The sequence below is a fragment of the Myotis myotis genome, unplaced genomic scaffold (assembly GCF_014108235.1).
Source record: "Myotis myotis isolate mMyoMyo1 unplaced genomic scaffold, mMyoMyo1.p scaffold_m19_p_21, whole genome shotgun sequence".
Classification (NCBI taxonomy): domain Eukaryota; kingdom Metazoa; phylum Chordata; class Mammalia; order Chiroptera; family Vespertilionidae; genus Myotis; species Myotis myotis.
In genome coordinates, this window is record NW_023416326.1 from 14389764 (window position 1) to 14408684 (window position 18921).

The 18921-nt window shown below is 46.0% G+C and overlaps 2 protein-coding genes across 2 annotated transcripts in view; one reads left to right on the plus strand and one right to left on the minus strand.

Moving 5' to 3' along the window:
• The window catches only part of SMYD3 (SET and MYND domain containing 3), a 520625-nt gene extending 501704 nt beyond the window's left edge, over positions 1–18921 (minus strand). The window contains exon 1 of the mRNA XM_036354753.1: positions 18677–18921. Coding sequence (XP_036210646.1) covers positions 18677–18840 — 164 coding nt within the window. The 5' untranslated portion in view covers positions 18841–18921. The remainder of the gene's footprint in view (positions 1–18676) is intronic.
• Positions 4082–4552, plus strand: LOC118678782 (histone H3.3-like). The gene has a single exon (XM_036354755.1). It carries the CDS (start codon positions 4097–4099, stop codon positions 4505–4507), a length of 411 nt encoding a protein of 136 aa, XP_036210648.1. The 5' UTR covers positions 4082–4096; the 3' UTR covers positions 4508–4552.

An 18921-nucleotide genomic window follows, 5' to 3' on the forward strand; every position in this document is an offset into this window, starting at 1 on the left:
TGGTTAGGGGGTGATCACGCTGGCAGACAGAAGCAGTTAGGGGCAATCAGGCAGGCAGGAGAGCATTTGGGATTGTGAGAGGGATGTCCGACTGCCCATTTAGGCCCGATCCCACCGGGGTCGCGCTTAAACCAGTAGTCGGACATCCCTCAAGGGGTCCCAGATTGAAGAGGGTGCAGGCTGAGCTTATGGGACCGCCCCCGCCCCCCCGGTGCACAAATTTCATGCACCGGGCCTCTAGTGTTTTATAAATGCTTAGGTTTTTAGCACCTTAACTGAGCATCTAATATTATACAGTCAAAAAATAAAAATTTAAACCGCCCAGAAAAAATTTAATTTAAATATCCAAGCACTCTTTTTTGATCAACTGCACAACATAAATCTTTCTAATTAGCATCTACTTCCTAATTGGAGGTAAACACCGTAGCTGAAAAATGCTTAACAACAATTAAATTTTAATATACTCATCAAATTCATTTGTGAGAAACATCACAACCACTCAAAAATTAAATGTAATACACGCTTGTCCTATATGTAACAATCAAGTAAATATGAACAGAGCATGAGAATATGAATGTCCAGTTTGAAACCCAACTTGCAGAATTATTTATGGATATCATAAGAAGCTTGAATGAACCCAGTTATGGCAATGTCACCTTAGCCTTTGAGCATAAAGATGCAGACCAGGGAGTCAATTAAGATAAAAAAGCAAGGGAGAAACAAAGATGGGAGCATAGGTAAACACCGGAAATTGCTGCCTCGCACAACCACTTAAAAAATACAACTAAAAGACAAAACAGACATCATCCAGAACCACAGGAAGGCTGGCTGAGTAGAAATTCTACAACTAGGAGGAAAGAGAAAAGCACACCGAGACTCAGAGGAGGTACGCAAGTAAAGTGCAGAGGTACAGAGGCGCACGCGGAAAGGACTGGCAACTGAGGACGCGGCACACGTGGAGAGGGCTGGCAACTGAGGATGCAGCGCACATGGAGAGGGGGCTGGAAACTGAGGACACAGATGTCTTTTTCAATCAGATGGGAGTCTCAAGCTCCCAACTGCTCTGAACTCCAGTTCCGGGTGAGTCTCTGGGGACCCAGACTCATACAGGGAGAAACTGGACTGTCCGACATCGGGCAGAACTCGAGGGCAGCTTTCTCTTAGAGGTGCTTGCAGTGATTACCGCAGGACACTGAGACACGGGGCCTCTTAGGGTAGGACTGGGGAGAAGCCATAGCGGCTTACCCCACCCTGTTGATCCCCTGAGACCCCGCCCCACCCACGCTGTGTGCAGAGGCTTTTGCATATGAAAGGCCTGGTCGTTTGCAACCTGAAAATTACCTAACAAACTGCAGCTGAATCAGAGAGACCCAGAACTTCCAAAAGAGGGTCCAAGGCCCCACAGCAGCTTGCATTGCTTCACAGCTGGGCCTCATCTGGGCACCTCCAAACCCCAAACAAAGAAGAGGAATCTCTCCATTACTCCTGCTGGGTAGCCTCAGGCAGAGGCTAAATTAGCACCTCCTTAGAGATCCAAGAGCCAGTGTACCCAGTGGTCAGAGTGGGACCATCCAGATTACAACTCCTCAGATCCATAAAGGACACACTCAGGGGGCAGGCTCAGTGAGCACCAAAGCTGCATTGAAGCAAATCTTGCCCCAGAAGAGTGTCTCCAGCTCAGAAGTTCTCCCACTGCAGACACAGCTGATTCCCACAGCCAATTGGCCTGGAGGTCAATTCCTCCCAGTGATACCTACAACAATCAAGGCTTAACTACAAAAAGACTGCACAAAGCCCACAAGGGGGTGCACCAAGAGTGTCCACCTCAGGTAATTGGGGAGCCTGAGCCACTGGGCCCTATAGGACACCTAGCACAGAAAGCCACTCTATCAACACAGGGAAGCATAAAAAATGTGGAGACAAAGAAACAGGTCACAAATGACAGAAATGGAGTAAAGCAAACTACTGGATATAGAGTTCAAAACCACACTTTTAAGGTTTTTCAAGAATTTTCTAGAAACTGCTGATAAATTTAGTGAGACCCTCAAGAAACCTAGTGAGACCCTCGAGGTTATGAAAAAGGACCAACTAGAAATTAAGCATGCACTGACTGAAATAAAGGATATTATGCAGAGTTCCAATAACAGACTAGAGGATCGCAAGAATCAAGTCAAAGATTTGAAATACGAAGAAGCAAAAATCACCCAACTGGAAAAACAAAAAGAATAAAGAATCCAAAAATATGAAGACAGTGTAAGGAGCCTCTGGGAACTCTTCAAAAGTACCAACATCCGAATTATAGGGGTGCCAGAAGAAGAGAGAGAGCAAGATATTGAAAACCTACTGGAAGATATAATGACAGAAAACTTCCCCTACCTGGTGAAAGAAATAGACTTCCAAGTCCAGGAAGCGCAGAGAACCCCAAACAAAAGGAATCCAAAGAGGGCCACACCAAGACACATCATAATTAAAATGCCAAGAGCAAAAGACAAAGAGAGAATCTTAAAAGCAGCAAGAGAAAGAAACTCAGCTACCTACAAGGGAGTACCCATACGACTGTCAGCTGATTTCTCAACAGAAACCATGCAGGCCAGAAGAGAGTGGCAAGAAATATTCAAAGTGATGAATACCAAGAACCTACAACCAAGATTACTTTATCCAGCAAAGCTATCATTCAGAATTGAAGGTCAGATAAAGAGCTTCACAGATAAGGAAAAGCTAAAGGAGTCCATCACCACCAAACCAGGATTATATGAAATGCTGAAAGGTATCCTTTAAGAAGAGGAAGAAGAAGAAAAAGGTAAAGATACAAATTATGAACAACAAATACACATCTATCAACAAGTGAATCTGAAAATCAAGTGAATAAATAATCTGATGAACAGAATAAACCGGTGAATATAATAGAATCAGGGGCAAAGAAAGGGAGTGGAGGAAAGGGGTGTGGGGGGGTGCGGGAAGAGACTGGACAAAAATCGTACACCTATGGATGAGGACAGTGCGGGTGGGGGGTAAGGGCAGAGGGTGGGGTGGGAACCAGGTGGAGGGGAGCTATGGGGGGAAAAAAGAGAAACAACTGTAATAATCTGAACAATAAAGATTTAATTAAAAAAAAAAGATAAAAAAGCAAGATAATAGTTGTTCACCCAAACTACACATTATAATAACCTGGAGAGCTTTTAAAATTGCCATTCTCAAGCCACACTCTAAACTAATTAAATCAAAACCTCTGGGGTAGTATCCCTGAGTAGTTTTTTATTTTTTTAATACGTTTTTTATTGATTTTAGAGAGAGGAAGGGAGAGGGAGAGACAGAAACATCAATGATGAGGGAGAATCAACAATCAACTGTCTCCTGCGTGCGCCACACTGGGGATCGAGCCCGCAACCCAGGCATGTGCCCTGACACTCAACCACTGAGCCACACCAGCCAGGCAGCCATGAGTATTTTTTAAAGTTCCCCAGGTGCTTCCCATGTGTAGCCAATACTGGGAACTTCTCGCAGAGAAATCTAAAGATCAGAAATATTCAGAAGCAGAAACAAAGAAAAACATGCCAGAAAAGAAGGTAAGTTGCTGTCTCTTATTAATTTGTGAGTGATTTTTGTACATTAAGGAAATGTGCTTTTATGTTGGAAATGTTTTCCTCAATTTCACAGCTTTTTCAATGACACTTTGACACACAGATGTATTAACGTTTATGAAGTTAAATCTGTCCATTTGTCGATCCATCTTTTCCTCCTTATGTGGTTTCTCTTTTTATTTTTACTTTAAAGGCTAACAACAACAGAGGACTTCTTGGCATGATTCTCAACCAAAGTCATGAATTAAGAAAGTAGAATTGTGAATGTCTTAATTGTTTAAAATTAAACATGAATAGATCGTGTGTAAAATAGGAAACTGGCAACAAGTTAACATTAAAAAGGAAGCTTTCCTGATTTCACTATATATAAAAAAGTAAAAGAAAAGCGAAGCGGTTTGGGTATTCGTTGGGGTGGTCCGTGCACTTAGCTCCTGGGCTGCGGCTCTTCCTCGGGCAGCAGGAGCGGCGTCACGAGCCCAGAAGCGGCCTAAGACCTCGGCGTGGACTGAAAGAAAATGGCCCGAACCAAGCCGACTGCTCGCAAATCCACGGGTGGGAAAGCGCCCCGCAAACAGCTGGCCACTGAAGCTGCCGGGAAAAGCGCCCCCTCTACCGGCGGGGTGATGAGGCCCCATCGCTACTGGCCCGGGATCGTTGCGCTTCGAGAAATCCGCCGTTACCAGAAATCGACCGAGCTTCTGATCCGGAAGCTGCCTTTCCAGAGGTTGGTGAGGGAGATCGCCCAGGATTTCAAAACTGACCTGAGTTTTCAAAGTGCAGCCGTCGGTGCGCGGCAGGAGGCCTGCGAGGCGTACCTGGTGGGTTTATTTGAAGATACGAATCTGTGTGCCATCCACGCTAAGAGAGTCACCATCATGCCCAAAGACATCCGGTTGGCTCGCCGGATACGGGGAGAGAGAGCCTAAGGGAAGGCAGTTTTTACGGTGTTTTGTAGTAAATTCTGTAAAATACTTTGGTTTAATTGGTGACTTTTTTTGTAAGAAATTGTTTATAATATGACCTCAGTGATGCGAGCACTTGCTCAGGAGTCACAAGGTGCTAATCTGCAGAAGGGATGGGCGATATTTCTTGCTTCTCATGATGCATGTTTCTGTATGTTAATGACTTGTTGGATAGTTATTAAGGTACTAGAATTGATAAATGTGTACAGGGTCCTTTTGCAATAAAATTGGTTATGACTTGAAAAAAAAGTAAAAAAATGGCTTCAGTTGTCAATTTTTACTTTAAAAATAAAATGTCATAATAGCCGGTTTGGCTCAGTGGTTAGAGTGTCGGCCAGAGAACTGAAGAGTCATGGGTTCGATTCCAGTCAAGGGCATGTCGTACCTCATTTGTAGGTTCAATTCTGTCCCCCGCAGGGGCCCAGCAGGAGGCAACCAATTGATGTGTCTCTCTCACATCGATGTTTCCCGCTCTCTGTCTCTTCCCCTCCATTCCACTCTTTCTAAAAATCAGTGGAAAGCCCTAGCCAGTTTGGCTCAGTGGATAGAGTGTCAGTCTGAGGACTGAAGGGTCCCGGATTTGATCCCAGTCAAGGGCACATGCCCAGGTTTCGGGCTCAACCGGGTCAGGGGCTTGATCCCCAGTAGGGGTGTGCAGGAGGCAGTGGATCAATAATTCTCTCTCATCATTGCTGTTTCTATCTCTCTCTCCCTCTCCCTTCCTCTCTGAAATAAATATATATTTTAAAATAAATTAATAAAAATCAATGGAAAAAAATATCCTCAAATGAGGATTAACAAAACTAAAATAAATGAAATGAAATAAAATGTCTTATGATGCTTATCACATAGGTTATGTGCCTTTTCAGAACTGTTTATAAATATAATTGTGTTTCTGGAAAACAACCATTTGAGTTCTAAGATTAGAATGAGATATAATAAATAAGATTATCCCACACAATGATGTTTAGTATTTCCATCCTACCAAGTAATTACTATAGCAAAAATTAGATAAAATCATGTGCACAAAAATTTTCACAGTAATAAATCCCATTATAAGTAGATGAACAGGCTCAAGTTTTCCCCTAGCTGGTCACAAATTCAAATGTGACCACCAGTTGCAGACATGAGTTGTGACTGCTAGTGTGAATAACATGGTCATTATTAGTAAGGCACTGGTATGAATTTGACCAGTGCTCTTTCATTATAGTGAGTTTTATTTATTTTTTAAATATATTTTTATTGATTACGGAGGAAGGGAGAGGGAGAGAGACAGAAACAATGATGAGAGAGAATCATTGATCAGCTGCCCCTGCAAGCCCCCACCGGGGACCGAGCCCTCAACCAGCATGCACCCTGGCTGGGTTGGTTCAGTGGATGGAGCGTCAGACTGCGGACTGAAGGATCCCAATAACATGGTCATGACTAATAAGGCACTGATGTCAATTTGGCCAGTGCTCTTTCATTATGGTGAGTTTTATAGAGATATTTATGACAAAATTTGACTTGCTTGCATTTTTATAGAATTCAAAACAAAAGTTATGATAAAAATCAGAGGTTGAGAACAGTGTGGAAAGGAGGTTCACTCTGAGATATTAAATGCTAATAGCTGAAAAGCCCGTCACTATTCTGAAAAATGTCTGCATGCTTTTCACCCCATTGTCCACGAGAGGGAGCATCACATCCAGTTAAGATTCATGGGGAACTCTGACATGGAAATGGGAAATCAGGTAAAACTGGATTTGCAAAAATTTTAGATGTATGTAGTATTTACAGAATTAGATGTAAAATCAAATTATAGGTTTCCCAAGAAAATCTCAAAGGAAATATCATCAAATAACTGTACAGGCCTGGTCAGTGTGGCTCAGGAGGTCATGGTTCCCAGGCAGGGCACATGCCCAGGTTGTGGGCTCCAGACCCAGTAAGGGGCATGCAGGAGGCAGCCAATCAATGATTCTCATCATTGATATTTCTCTCTCTCCCTCCCTTTCGCTCTCCCTTCCTCTCTCTGAAATCAATGAAAATATTGTTTTAAAAATAACTGGGCTGCTGAGTACTGAAAGTTTAAAAGGACTTACAGAAATTAGTGTAATGTAAATACAAATTCTGCAGATATCTCTGAAATCATATACAGAAAAAATGTATGCTCTGGCTCAGTAAGTCTGCATTGATTACAAGCCCCCAGTTGATACTGATGCTGCTGATTCACAGACCACACTTGCTTAATTAAATTTCCAAACTTACATGTTTAACTCTTACATAAAATTAGGTAATTGACTGGTAAGGAGAAAGACCCTAAACCAGTGATGGCAAACCTATGACACGCGTGTCAGAGGTGACACGCGAATTCATTTTTTTTGTTGATTTTTCTTTGTTAAATGGCATTTAAATATATAAAATATGAAAAATATAAATCTTTGTTTTACTATGGTTGCAAATATCAAAAAATTTCTATATGTGACACGGCACCAGAGTTAAGTTAGGGTTTTTCAAAATGCTGGCACACCGAGCTCAAAAGGTTCGCCATCACTGCCCTAAACTTTGAACTCCTAAATGCTGAGTAATTGCCTTCACCAGGAAAAGCACTCAGAAGAGGTCGGGCTCCCTTTGCCTGAAGAACCTACAACGGCCGCCCAATGGCAAGTGCCTTGCAGGGGACCATGGACCCTTCTCAGGAACCACCTCACCACCTCTCAGTGTTTCTAAACCTGTGATCAGACTCAAGTCCTGGCAGGCCCCAAAAGACAAAGCTAAAAGTGCAACCCTTGAAGAGGTGCATTACCGGCCAAAGGAACAACAGGATTCTGCCACTTTCTAGCAACAAAAACTCGGGGAACACCTAGGGCGTGGTCAGCAAACTGTGGCTCAACAAACCACAGCTCGCAAGCCACATGCGGCTCTTTGGGCCCTTCAGTGTGGCTCTTCCACAAAATACCGGCTCTTCCACAAAATACAGCGGGGCCTTTGTACCGACTTCTGCGAATGGGCCACGAAGTTTCAATCGCACTGTACGTGCACGCCTGCACGTGGTATTTTGTGGAAGAGCCACACTGAAGGGACCAAAGAGCCGCATGTGGCTTGCGAGCCACGGTTTGCCGACCACGGACCTAGGGGAAAGGATCCAGAAAGTGCTGGAGTGCTGGATTAGGGTGGAAGATAAGGCTGGATGAAGCTGAATCAATTGCACTGAGCAGAGATTTTGGAGTCAGCAGCTTGGCTCAAGCAGCTGGGAATGGCTTTAACACTTTGCCTGATTGATTGAAAACTGGTGACCAACATTAAGTGAGGCTGAAATGTCAGAACCTCTTTGGTATTCTAAGGAGATAGCTGATGGATTAGTGAGATTAGAATACTGAGTGAATTTAATATGTAAAACGGCTTAACCCACTCCTTAACCAAGTCCCTAGGAAAACCCAGAAAACATCCCATCCACCAAGCTATGAGAAAGGCACTCATGAGAGGGGCCCTGGCCTCCTGGAAGAGCTCTGTGTTGGCTTTTCTCCACAGACCAGACATAAAAGTGGTAACTCCTCCCATCAAACTGGGCTTCCTAGATTTAGTGGGGATGATGGGATCCCCTGGTGGCAGGGACCAACCAAGTGGCAGCACTGAAATCACCATAGACAAGGTGGGAGTGGATGTGGCAGCCAAGACAGTACCTAGAAAGGACTGAAATGCAGAGATCCCTGATGTTGGCTGATGAATCGCAGTGTCCCTAGAGCTGAAGAGATGAGCAGTCTACTAGAGTCTTACTTGATTAGTAATAGTGAAAAAGTTCCAGGTCTGGTAAACAGAAGTATGACTTCAATCACCAAAAATAAAGAGTTGTGGCCCCTCTACCAATTCTCAGATTTGGGCCACTTCACAGACTTAAGGTCAGGTCCCCTTGAGGAGCAGCTCTACCACAGAGCCACTCTCCCTCCTTAGCTTTCCAAAGGAGATCAATAGCCATTTACGAGAATGACTCTGCACTCGGGAGGAGGACATAACCAAACGTTGGGGGAATTACTGGATATTGATGCTGAACTTAAATTATTTTTTTAATTTACCTTTATTGTTGAAAGTATTACAGATGTCCCCTTCCCCCCCCATTAACTCCCCTCCAATTCACTCCATCCCACCCCCAACCTAAACCACACTATTGTCTGTGTCCATAAGATATATATAGATATATAGCTATATAGATATCTTATATAATAAAAGCGTAATATGCAAATTGACCAAACAGCAGAACAACTGGTCACTATGACACGCACTGACCACCAAGGGACAGACACTCAACACAGGAGCTGCCCCCTGGTGGTCAGTGCGCTCCCACAGGGGGAATACCACTCACCCAGAAGCCCTGAGCTGGGCTCACAGCTGGTGAGCACAGCAGCAGTAGTGCTAGGGATGTCCAACTGCCAGCTTAGGCCCACTCCATGGGGAGCAGATCTAAGTCGGCAGGCAGACATCCCGAGTGGTCCCGGACTGCGAGCGGTTGCAGGCCGGGATGAGGGACACCTCCCAAGTACACACACACATATATATGTACTAGAGGCTTGGTGAATGAAAATGAAAATACACACACACACACATATATGTACTAGAGGCTTGGTGAATGAAAATGAAAAAAAAATATATATATATATATATACACACACACACTTTGGTTAATCTCTTCCTACCCACCCCTTCCCCGCCTCTTGAAGACCCAAAATAGCATAGTGTTCCAAACTCTCAGAAACAGCTAATGGAATGTGGGAGATTTAATGGGGCTTGGCTTCAGATTCATCCCATAATGGGTCCAGGAGGTCTCCAAGTCCACCTTGTGGTTATTTTCTCCAGTTCCAGAATGCCCAGTTGGAATATACACCCTCAGCAACTGTTGAATCCCCTCCTGTGTTTCCTTCCCCATAGAGTAACGACTATCTATATATATAAAAGGCTAATATGCAAATGTCCCCTTGGGAGTTCAACTGGGAGACTAGGAGTTCGATTGCTCGCTATGACAGGCGCTGACCACAAGGAGGCGGCGCAGAACAAAGGAAGGCCCCGGCCGGCAGCCAGAAGGCCCCAATTGGCCCTGATTGCTGGCCATGCCTAGGGATCCTATCTGTGCATGAATTTTGTGCACTGGGCTTCTAGTCTATGTCTATAAAAGGCTAATATGCTAAGTGTCTGATCATCTGGGTAATGACTCATGTAGCAGCGCCTGGCTTCCTCTCCCTATGGATGACTAGTCTCCTTGTGGTTTCTTCAGCCCAAGAACATAACTTGCTTTATAGCCAGGTGGAAACACTTTACACTGTAACCAAATGTCTGTGAAGCGTTTTCCCATGCCTCATCTCATTTGATCCTCACAGAAGTTCTAGAGTAGGTAGACAGGAGACTCAGTGGAGTCCTATTTTCTTTTCATTACCCAGAAAACAGAGATTTAGAGAGTTTAGAACCTTGACCCGACTGAAAAGAAGTAAGAAATGGTGGACCTTGAAAATGACCTCAGGTTTTCTCACTGCACAGAATATAGTCAAACACTGCTGCAGTTCAATATTTTACCCTTTGTTCTCCCTGCATTATCTACAATAATAATCTGCTTCGTGTTCATATTTACTGCTGACAATTACCTGAAAGAGAAGTTGGGGTACTTCACTGGGCTGGAAAAAGTTTAGCTAAATCAGAAAGCAAGTCTAATTAAGCAAGTTTATTCTACATCTATAAAAGGCTAAGTTAACTTGTGCATACGCCATACACATAAAGCTCTCACTGGCACCAATCACACATGTGTGTATCCATCTGTCATTGATGATCGCGAATTTGGTTGACACTTCTGTTATAGAGAAAGGGCGAATAGCAATATTAAAATATTTCGTCTAATTAATTTTCTATCAATGTGCATGAATTTGTGCACTGGGCCACTAGTTTATTATATTTCAAAACGTATTTTCAAAACTTAATCAGTAAATTTTTATGCAGTGAAATCAATAGATATAACCATATAAATGAAACCTGTTTAGAGTCAAATATAACTTTTTTTAAAAAACCCTCCTATGAAATACTTTTCAATAATTTTTAAGAATGTAAAGGGGTTCTGAAACTGAAAAGTTTGAAATCAGCTGCCTCAAATGACAGTGTATGTTAAGAGCAGTCAAACCACAGGCATTAGCCTGTTGTTTCGTCTCTTTCTGTGAAGGTCAGAAACAACCCTTTAAGGAAATCTCGGCCCTGTAGAAGATTTTCAGTAGGTCTCAGAGATGGTGGAACAGGTGGAGAAGGCAAATCCAAGTACGGGGTGGGGGGAATGAGTGTCCCAATGAGAACAAATCATTGGTCCCTCCATTACTAAAGAATCTGAAATTAAAACTGGATACCAGCTGGCTGGCTGGTCCCAAAGGTGTGTCGCCATTTGGGGAACTCGGGATCCCTTACTACTGGTGGCACTCTGTACCAGTAGAAGCCACAATGGCCATGGTGAGGGGCAGTCTCCACTGCTGAGTTCCAGGCACCAGCCTCCATGCCAGTCCCCATGGAGCCCTCTGAACAAGCGCCAGGCTTCTGAAGAACAACTTACTGCTATCCACACAAAGCAGGGCAGCCGCTCTGATTAAGAACGTCCTCTGCTGCGGCAGCCACCAAACGTTTTCAGGCTCCGGTCTCTCCCTTATAGCCCCTTCCCAAACCTCTTTGCAGAAGAAAAGGAAACAGGAATTATAAATTCCACTTAAAAAGAAAAGTGGAAGTCATATCCTTCCCTTTATCTTATTCCAAGTCCTCCACCCTCAGGTAAACCATTAGCTGTTGCTGAAGAATCTGCAAATCGAGCCTCTGAGAGGATGTTCCCAGTCCTTCCAGCTTCAGCACGCACCCCTCCCTCTCCCCCGAAGGAGCGTCTAACACAGCAGCAGTTCATTTGCACCGGGTGCTCACATATTTCACGACATCATCTGTAAAACAACAGAATGACCTTCATCATTATGTGAACAGAGGTGAGTGCCCCTGTCCCCACTTGGCTCTTTCCACAGAGCCCTAACACCCTGGGTTAGGAAGCCAATGAATTTGTTAAAACAATTCATTCCAATGCCTAACATTCTTGGTAACTTATTTAGTGAAGTCATCTAACATCTAAGCCTCCCAGTTTCCTGATCATTTCAGCAATCTTTCTTATTCCCCATTTCAGCTGCTTTCTGTCATACCCTAAAACTTGTACCAGCACATGCACTGCTTCAAGAGCAAATATGTCAAGTCATCCCATTCTCGATCACTCCGCCACTTCACTGATGGCAGGAGGGCCTCTAATTCATTGATTCTACCCATTTCACTGTCCATCACCCACATCATAACCTCAGTCCTAGGTTAGAAATCATGGCCCATGATTACACCCTCTCTTGCCTACAATGTCAACTTCCTTTTCCCTTTATATTAACCTGTAAACCCAATTCTCACAGTCAAGCAGCAAACCATTGGGAGAGGGAAAAGCACCACCCAGCTGACTGCTCTCATTTTCAATAAATCAACACAACTATGCTCAGTAAGTTTTCAGGCTCAGGTCTCTGCTATACAGTCTTTATGTGGACCCTCAGCACTTCCCAGCAATCCTACATTTCACTAAGCAATTCACTCTTCTCTCCTAGAGGAATACTTCAAACCTTCTCTTCCCTAAGACAGAGTCACTCAGCGACCACTTCCCAAGTTGTCCCCATAGCTCTCAATCACTGCTGCTGCCTTTTCTGGCACCTCTTCTTACCCCAACAGGTGTTCCCTCCTGCCTCCACCCCAGGTTGTCCTTGGTCAGGATGGATTACATCACCTCACCAGCGTTCTTTTTTGTCCTTTATTGCCTGGTAATACTTGCCTACATTGTAACTCAAATGTAGCTGATTTCCTACTAGGGGCCCAGTGCACGAATTCATGCACCTTGAAAGGAACTGTGGGCCACGAGGCTGCAGTAGGCACAGGGGCGGGTCTTAGACCATCCTCCACACCCCCGCCCGGCCCCTCCCACCAAAGACCCTGCTCCCACCGCTGCCACTCCCACATGCTGATGGCACTGGCCCACTTGCGCCTACTGACAGCGCAGAGCAATTGGGGCCAGTGACATCAGCGGGTGCAAGCAGAGGCTGCTGCCCCAATCACCCCTCAGGAGCAGGGGGAGGTGGAGAAGCCCTCTGGGGTGATCAGGGCTGGCAGCCACAGCTCGCACCCGCTGATAGCGCCGAGCAATCGGGACCAGCACCGGGCACCGACAGCAGGTGCGAGCAGGGCTGGCGCTGGCAGTGGGTGCAAGCAGTGACTCCAGTAGCGGGTGCGAGCGGGGCCAGCACTGGCAGCAGGTGAGAGCGCCAGGCAGGACAGCAGTGCTCAGGAGCAAAGAATTTTCAGTAACCACCAGAGGCTCATCCCAATGACAGTGACCAGCGCCCTGCCTTGGTCTGGTGCCCCCGCTCACCTGCTCCACAATCCCACCACGGCCGATGCCCATCATGTTCAGCGCACACCCCCTGGTGGTTAGTGCACGTCATAGCAACCAGTTGTTCGGTTGGTTGTTCTGCTGTTCAGTCTATTTGCATATTAGCCTTCTATTATATAGGATAATTGGTTTAACCTATCTCATAAACATGGTATTTTTTCTATAATTAATCTAATTTTCATCATGAACACTCACCCTAGTAAATAGCCAAAAACTTAAAATTTGCCAGATAATATCTCAGTCTCTTCTAGTTAACATTCAGACAGTTAAGTTTAACTCTTTACCAGAGCTGGTTTAAATCACTGCCTTCAGGTAAATGTTCCTCCAAATGGGGCTTACGGGACGTCGTTACGGTGGGGAGAAGAGCTTTGATCTCGGCATCTCTGCGGATCGACACTGGCCCCTGCTGTAAGGAGGAGTGGACTGGTGTCAGCCCACCTTCTGGGATGTCATGCTGGCTCCCGCCTCTGGTATCCATGATCCAGACCTTAGAGTCGCACAGTCCTTTGCCATGACGCCTGCTGTTCCACAGGCCTCTGAGCGACTCCACATCCCTGACAGTGGTATGAAAGCATTTCAGAACCCCCCACCACCTCAGACTCATCTACCTATCACTTCCTTCTACCCTGCTCGGCTACAACCCCAGCGTTGGCACAGCACTCACCTACACAGTCATCTCCTCTCAAGACTCCAGATATGGGGCAGCACCAAAGGCCGTCTGCTTGCACTGTCTCCTCAATGCATGCACCATGCTCACCTCAACCCCAGAACTCTGACCTGAGCAGGTCAGAGCATAAATTCCTCACAGTCTGCCTTCTCTACCTCTGCTCCCCCTTCTTCCTCTAACCTACCAGGGTTGAAAAAGATGGACTTTCCACTTCCATTTCACCCTCCTTCCTCCTGGAGGCAGTAGGCCTCAAGTTGGCCTTAATAATGGGAGATGTCCTCTGTATCTTACAGAGCAAACTATCATTAGAGTTTCCCAAAGGAAGCTCTTGATATGGAAACTACAGGCAATTTGGAAGTTTAGAAAACCCAAAACAAGCATACAGTGACTTAAAATTCCCCAATATATTACCCCTTCACAACTTCAACAGCTACTCTCCTATGTGCTATGCCTCAGGCAGGATATACCAGACGCAGGTCACTACCTTGGAGAGTGGGGAGACTTACAAACAAAATAATTACCATGAAATGTTATGTGCTACAGTTACCAAAACAAGCAGATAACACAACCCCGCTGTCAACCTTTTGAACTCCTTCAAAGTAAAAATGGGCGCCACAGCAGAAAAATGATAATATAAATTATACCAGTAACAATTTGTCATTTAATCTTCTAATTTTCATATTTCATTTTCTGTTCCACTCAGATGGAAAACAATAAGTTAATCCTTAGTGACAGGGGAAAAGGGCAAGAAAAGCCATGAAGCAGGTTCAAATTTCTTTTCAATAAAAATAAATATGCAGGACTCATAGACACAGACAACAGTATAGTGATTACCAGAGGGAAAGGGAGGTGGGGGAGGTAGAAAGAGACTTGACTTGGGGTGGTGAACACAATATACAATATACAGATGATGTATTATAAAACTGTACACCTGAGATCTATATTTCAGTAACCAGCGTCATCCCAATAAATTCAATAAAAAAGTAGAAATAAATAAAAGAAATATGCAAGAACTAAAGCACAAATCAAAACACCCCACGGTCAAAGAAAATCAGATAGAATCTAATAGCAACAAATCACTGGGAGACTAATGAAGTAGTTACAATAAATACCTGTTCTTTTAAATTATGTATTTGGTTTCCCCCTCCCCCTCTCCATGGAACTATTGGTAATTGTTACAAGCTAATATTCTCATCCATTTCTTTTTTCTTTTTTTTAAATATATTTTATTGATTTTTTAGAGAGGAAGGGAAAGGGATAGAGAGTTAGAAACATCGATGAGAGAGAAACATCGATCAGCTGCTTCCTGCACACCACCTACTGGGGATGTGCCCGCAGCCAAGGTACATGCCCTTAACCGGAATCGAACCTGGGACCCTTCAGTCCGCAGGCTGACACTCTATCCACTGAGCCAAACCGGTTAGGGCCTCATCCTTTTCTTACTTCAAAAGGAAGGCCGCAGAAGGGCAAGGACAGCCAGCGAGCAATTCTGCTAGACTTGCTACAAACTAAGAGCTTACTATGTACCAGGCATTGGGGCTACAAAAGCTGCAAGATGTCATCTCTGTTCTCAAGAATTTCAAAACTGATGATGGATAAAGAAACAAATTTTACATACAAGGTGATAAGGAACACACCTTATAATGACAGACTGTTAATAAGATTATTAGAACTGCCCAAATCAATGCATTAAACTTCGATTTCTCGAACAGTATTTTCAGGCTGCAGTGATTCCCCACTAGGCCCTTCAGAAACACAACCACTGAAGAGGAAGTGTTCAACAGAACTCCTCCTGCCACAGCAGGTGTGCTAAATTCCTTTTTAGCACAAGTGAAGTATAGCCTAGCAATCCAAAAGAAGTGCAAAAAAGGTGCAAATATAATCTGTATGTGTACAGTACCAATAAATCAGTGTTCGATAGCCAGTATAAAAAAGCCATTTGTTGCCCTAACCGGTTTGGCTCAGTGGATAGAGCCTCGGCCAGCAGACTGAAGGGTCCCAGGTTTGATTCTGGTCAAGGGCATGTACCTTGGTTGCGAGCACATCCCCAGTGGGGAGTGTGCAGGAGGCAGCTGATCGCGATGTTTCTCTCTCAACGATGTTCCTAACTCTCTATCCCTGTCCCTTCTTCTCTGTAAAAAGTCAATAAAATATATATATTTTTTAAAAGCCATTTGTTTGTTTTGGTTTGTTTTGTTTGGATGCTTGGCATTTACTTACATCCCTTCTCCTATATTTAGGTTGGATGACTTTCCCACCATGTGAATATCGGTGGGAAGTGGAGCCTGTCTCCTTTCTTAAAAGCCAAGAAGCCCAGCTACTCACCTTCCCAACTTCCCTTGCAGCTGGGGTGCAGGCAGTGACCTACGCTCAGTCTAAGACTCCCACTGAGGACTCTGAATCAGAAGCTAGCACCACAAAGAGCATGGCTGAGAACACACCTTTACAGCACTAGCCAGTTCCCAAGCAGCAGAGGCGGGGGTGGCAAGAGCAGCAGCAGCCGGTCCAGCGCCTGGTGTTGGAGACACTCGCTGCAAGCCCAGTATTACCCCACAGATCAGCAACGTACTCCCCAGGCCCCAACCTCAACCACGTCCCAAGTGCAATTCTGACTGCAACTTTCCTTGGTTCCTGCTCGTTTTTAGATTTTAGAGCAGTGATTCTCAACCTTGGCTGCACATTAGAATCACCTGGGAATCTTTCTAAAATCCTGATTTCTGGGCCTCATCCTCCGGAAATTCTTTTTCTTTGTTTACTAATGTTGTGGCCCCACCCCATAACAAAGAAACAGAATTTCCGGAGGATGGGGCCCAGAAATCAGGATTTTAAAAAAGATTCCCAGGTGATTCTAATGTGCAGCCAAGGTTGAGAACCACTGCTTTAGAGCAATGCTGAGAACGCCTCAGTATTTTTCCATGAAATTCCTTTTTTTTTTTTTTTTTTTTTTTGCTTAAATCATTACAATTCTTCCTAATAAGAAAAATGAGTGACAAACAGCAATAGTGAATATGATAAAATCAAGAAGCATCTCACCCACAAATGTTGGATTTTTGGTCAGTTTTGGAAAATGGGACAATGCCATGTGTTTTATGACTCAAGTCCAGCTCTGATAATTTATTGAGCAATTTGTCATCAAGTATTCTTTCCAAAACTTTTCTATTCCAACTATTATCTCCAAAATGACCCACAACTTCGTCAGCAAGTAATATGAGAGGATTTAAGAAACAGTAAGTTCTCTACTTTGGACTACATTTGAACTGTAGGTACAACCCCAAAGGATTTAAGGGGATGACGAGCCCAGCTTTCTCTAATTTGCTTGGCTGTCAATGTGGGGAACTTCAGCAAAAAGGCAAGTTTTGGAAGAAATGAATAGTTTGCAACCACAGAGTTTACAAAAATTTCAAATCATTCTCTCAACAGATTTTTTTTGTTGCTGCTGCTGCTGCTGTTATGGTTACTTCGGGAAACAACAGATAAAATTCTTATTTGGTAACTTTAAAACACAAAATTAAATTCCTCAATTATGAAACCAATAAGGACACAGTACGATTAATGGCCAAGCCCTAGCCGGTTTGCTCAGGGGACAGAGCCTCGGCCTGCGGACTGAAGGGTCTCGGGTTCGATTCCAGTCAGCGGTTCTCAACCTGTGGGTCGCGACCCCTTTGGCGGTCGAACGACCCTCTCACAGGGGTCGCCTAAGACCATCCTGCATATCAGATATTTACATGATGATTCATCACAGTAGCAACATTAGTTACGAAGCAGCAACGAAAATAATGTTATGGTTGGGTCACAACATGAGGAACTGTATTTAAAGGGCCAGAAGGTTGAGAACCACTGGGTCAAGGGCATGTACCTACCTCTACCTCTACCTCTACCTCTACCTCTACCTCTACCTCTACCAATCAATGTGTTTCTCTCTGTCTCTCCCCCTCCCTTCCAGTCTGTCTAAAAATCAATGGGAAAATATCCTCGGGTGAGGGTTAAAAAATAAACACATAAAATTTAAAAACCCGGCTTTAAAAGTAAATAAGTAAAGAGATTACTGGCCAAGCAGCTGCTCTGAGCTTTGCACTCACCTCCGCACCGCTATCACCCAGACGCCAGGCCAATGGGTCTGAACGAGCGGTGAGGGGCCATCCGGCCCGTCCGCAGCGGAGTCCTCCCCTGAGCAGCCAGCGGAGCGCAATGCCAGTCGCCGCTTGAACCCGGTGCCTGTGACTGTGCATATAGATTGCATATTTCCATAAATTGCCTTCGCATAACTCTGCGTCGGCCCGGCGCTCCCAGGCTCATGAAACACTTTCGCACGAATTCTCACATCTACCTAGACTCGGACCTGGCGGCACGGCCTTGCAACGCCCGGCGCACGCGGAAACCGCGGTGACCGGCTCCCGCACACAGGGTGCAGCTCTGGGTCAGCCCTTCCGACGCATGGACATCAATGCCGACTCCCGCCTCTGCTCCCCGAGCGCTCCTGAGAACGCCGCATGCACCTGCAGGCACCAGAGGCTGGACCCCAGAAAGTGGCCCCTAAACACCCACGCGCCTCCGCCTCCTGCACCCAGGTCCTCCCCGAGCCTCTGCGGAGCCTGCCTTTGCCACCGCTGCTCCCCGCACCCCGGCCCCGCACCCGCACCCCGGCCCCCGCACCCTGCACCCCGCACCCCTACCCCGGCCCCCGCCGACTGTGCTTCCCACAGCCACGCTCAAGACGCTAGTCGCACAGGACACACACTTCTTGCTCCCCAGCGAGCTCACCCCGACCCAACGCTCCCCCTGAAGCCGGCTGCCCTGCTCCCCCAATTCCCGCCGCAGCCCTCGGCGGGTGGGCGTCAGAGCTGCTGGGACGGAGCCTGGGGTGCCTCCCACCCCCGCAAGGCAGCCCGAGGGGTGGCCGGCCGAGCCAACCCGCCACGCGCGCCCCCGGGAACCGCACGACAGGAGAAGTTCGGGGCTGGGCACCGCGGTGCCCGGACCGCCCCGCCGGGACCGGGTGGGCGAGGCGCTCCGTACGTACCCGAGGAGGCAGCGGTCGCAGACGACTCCACGGCTCCCCTTGCTCACCGTGTACGCCAAGGGGTCCGAGCGGAAGAGCAGCTCCCCCGGGCGCAGCGGCGCCAGAGCGCGCAGCCCGTTGCCCCTGTCGGCGGTGCTGAACTTTTCCACCTTCGGCGGCTCCATCCCTCGGCAGCTCCGCACCTCAGACGGCGGCGCGTCCGGCAGCCGGATCCTCGCGGGCGGTCGGGAGCCGCGCGCCTGCGC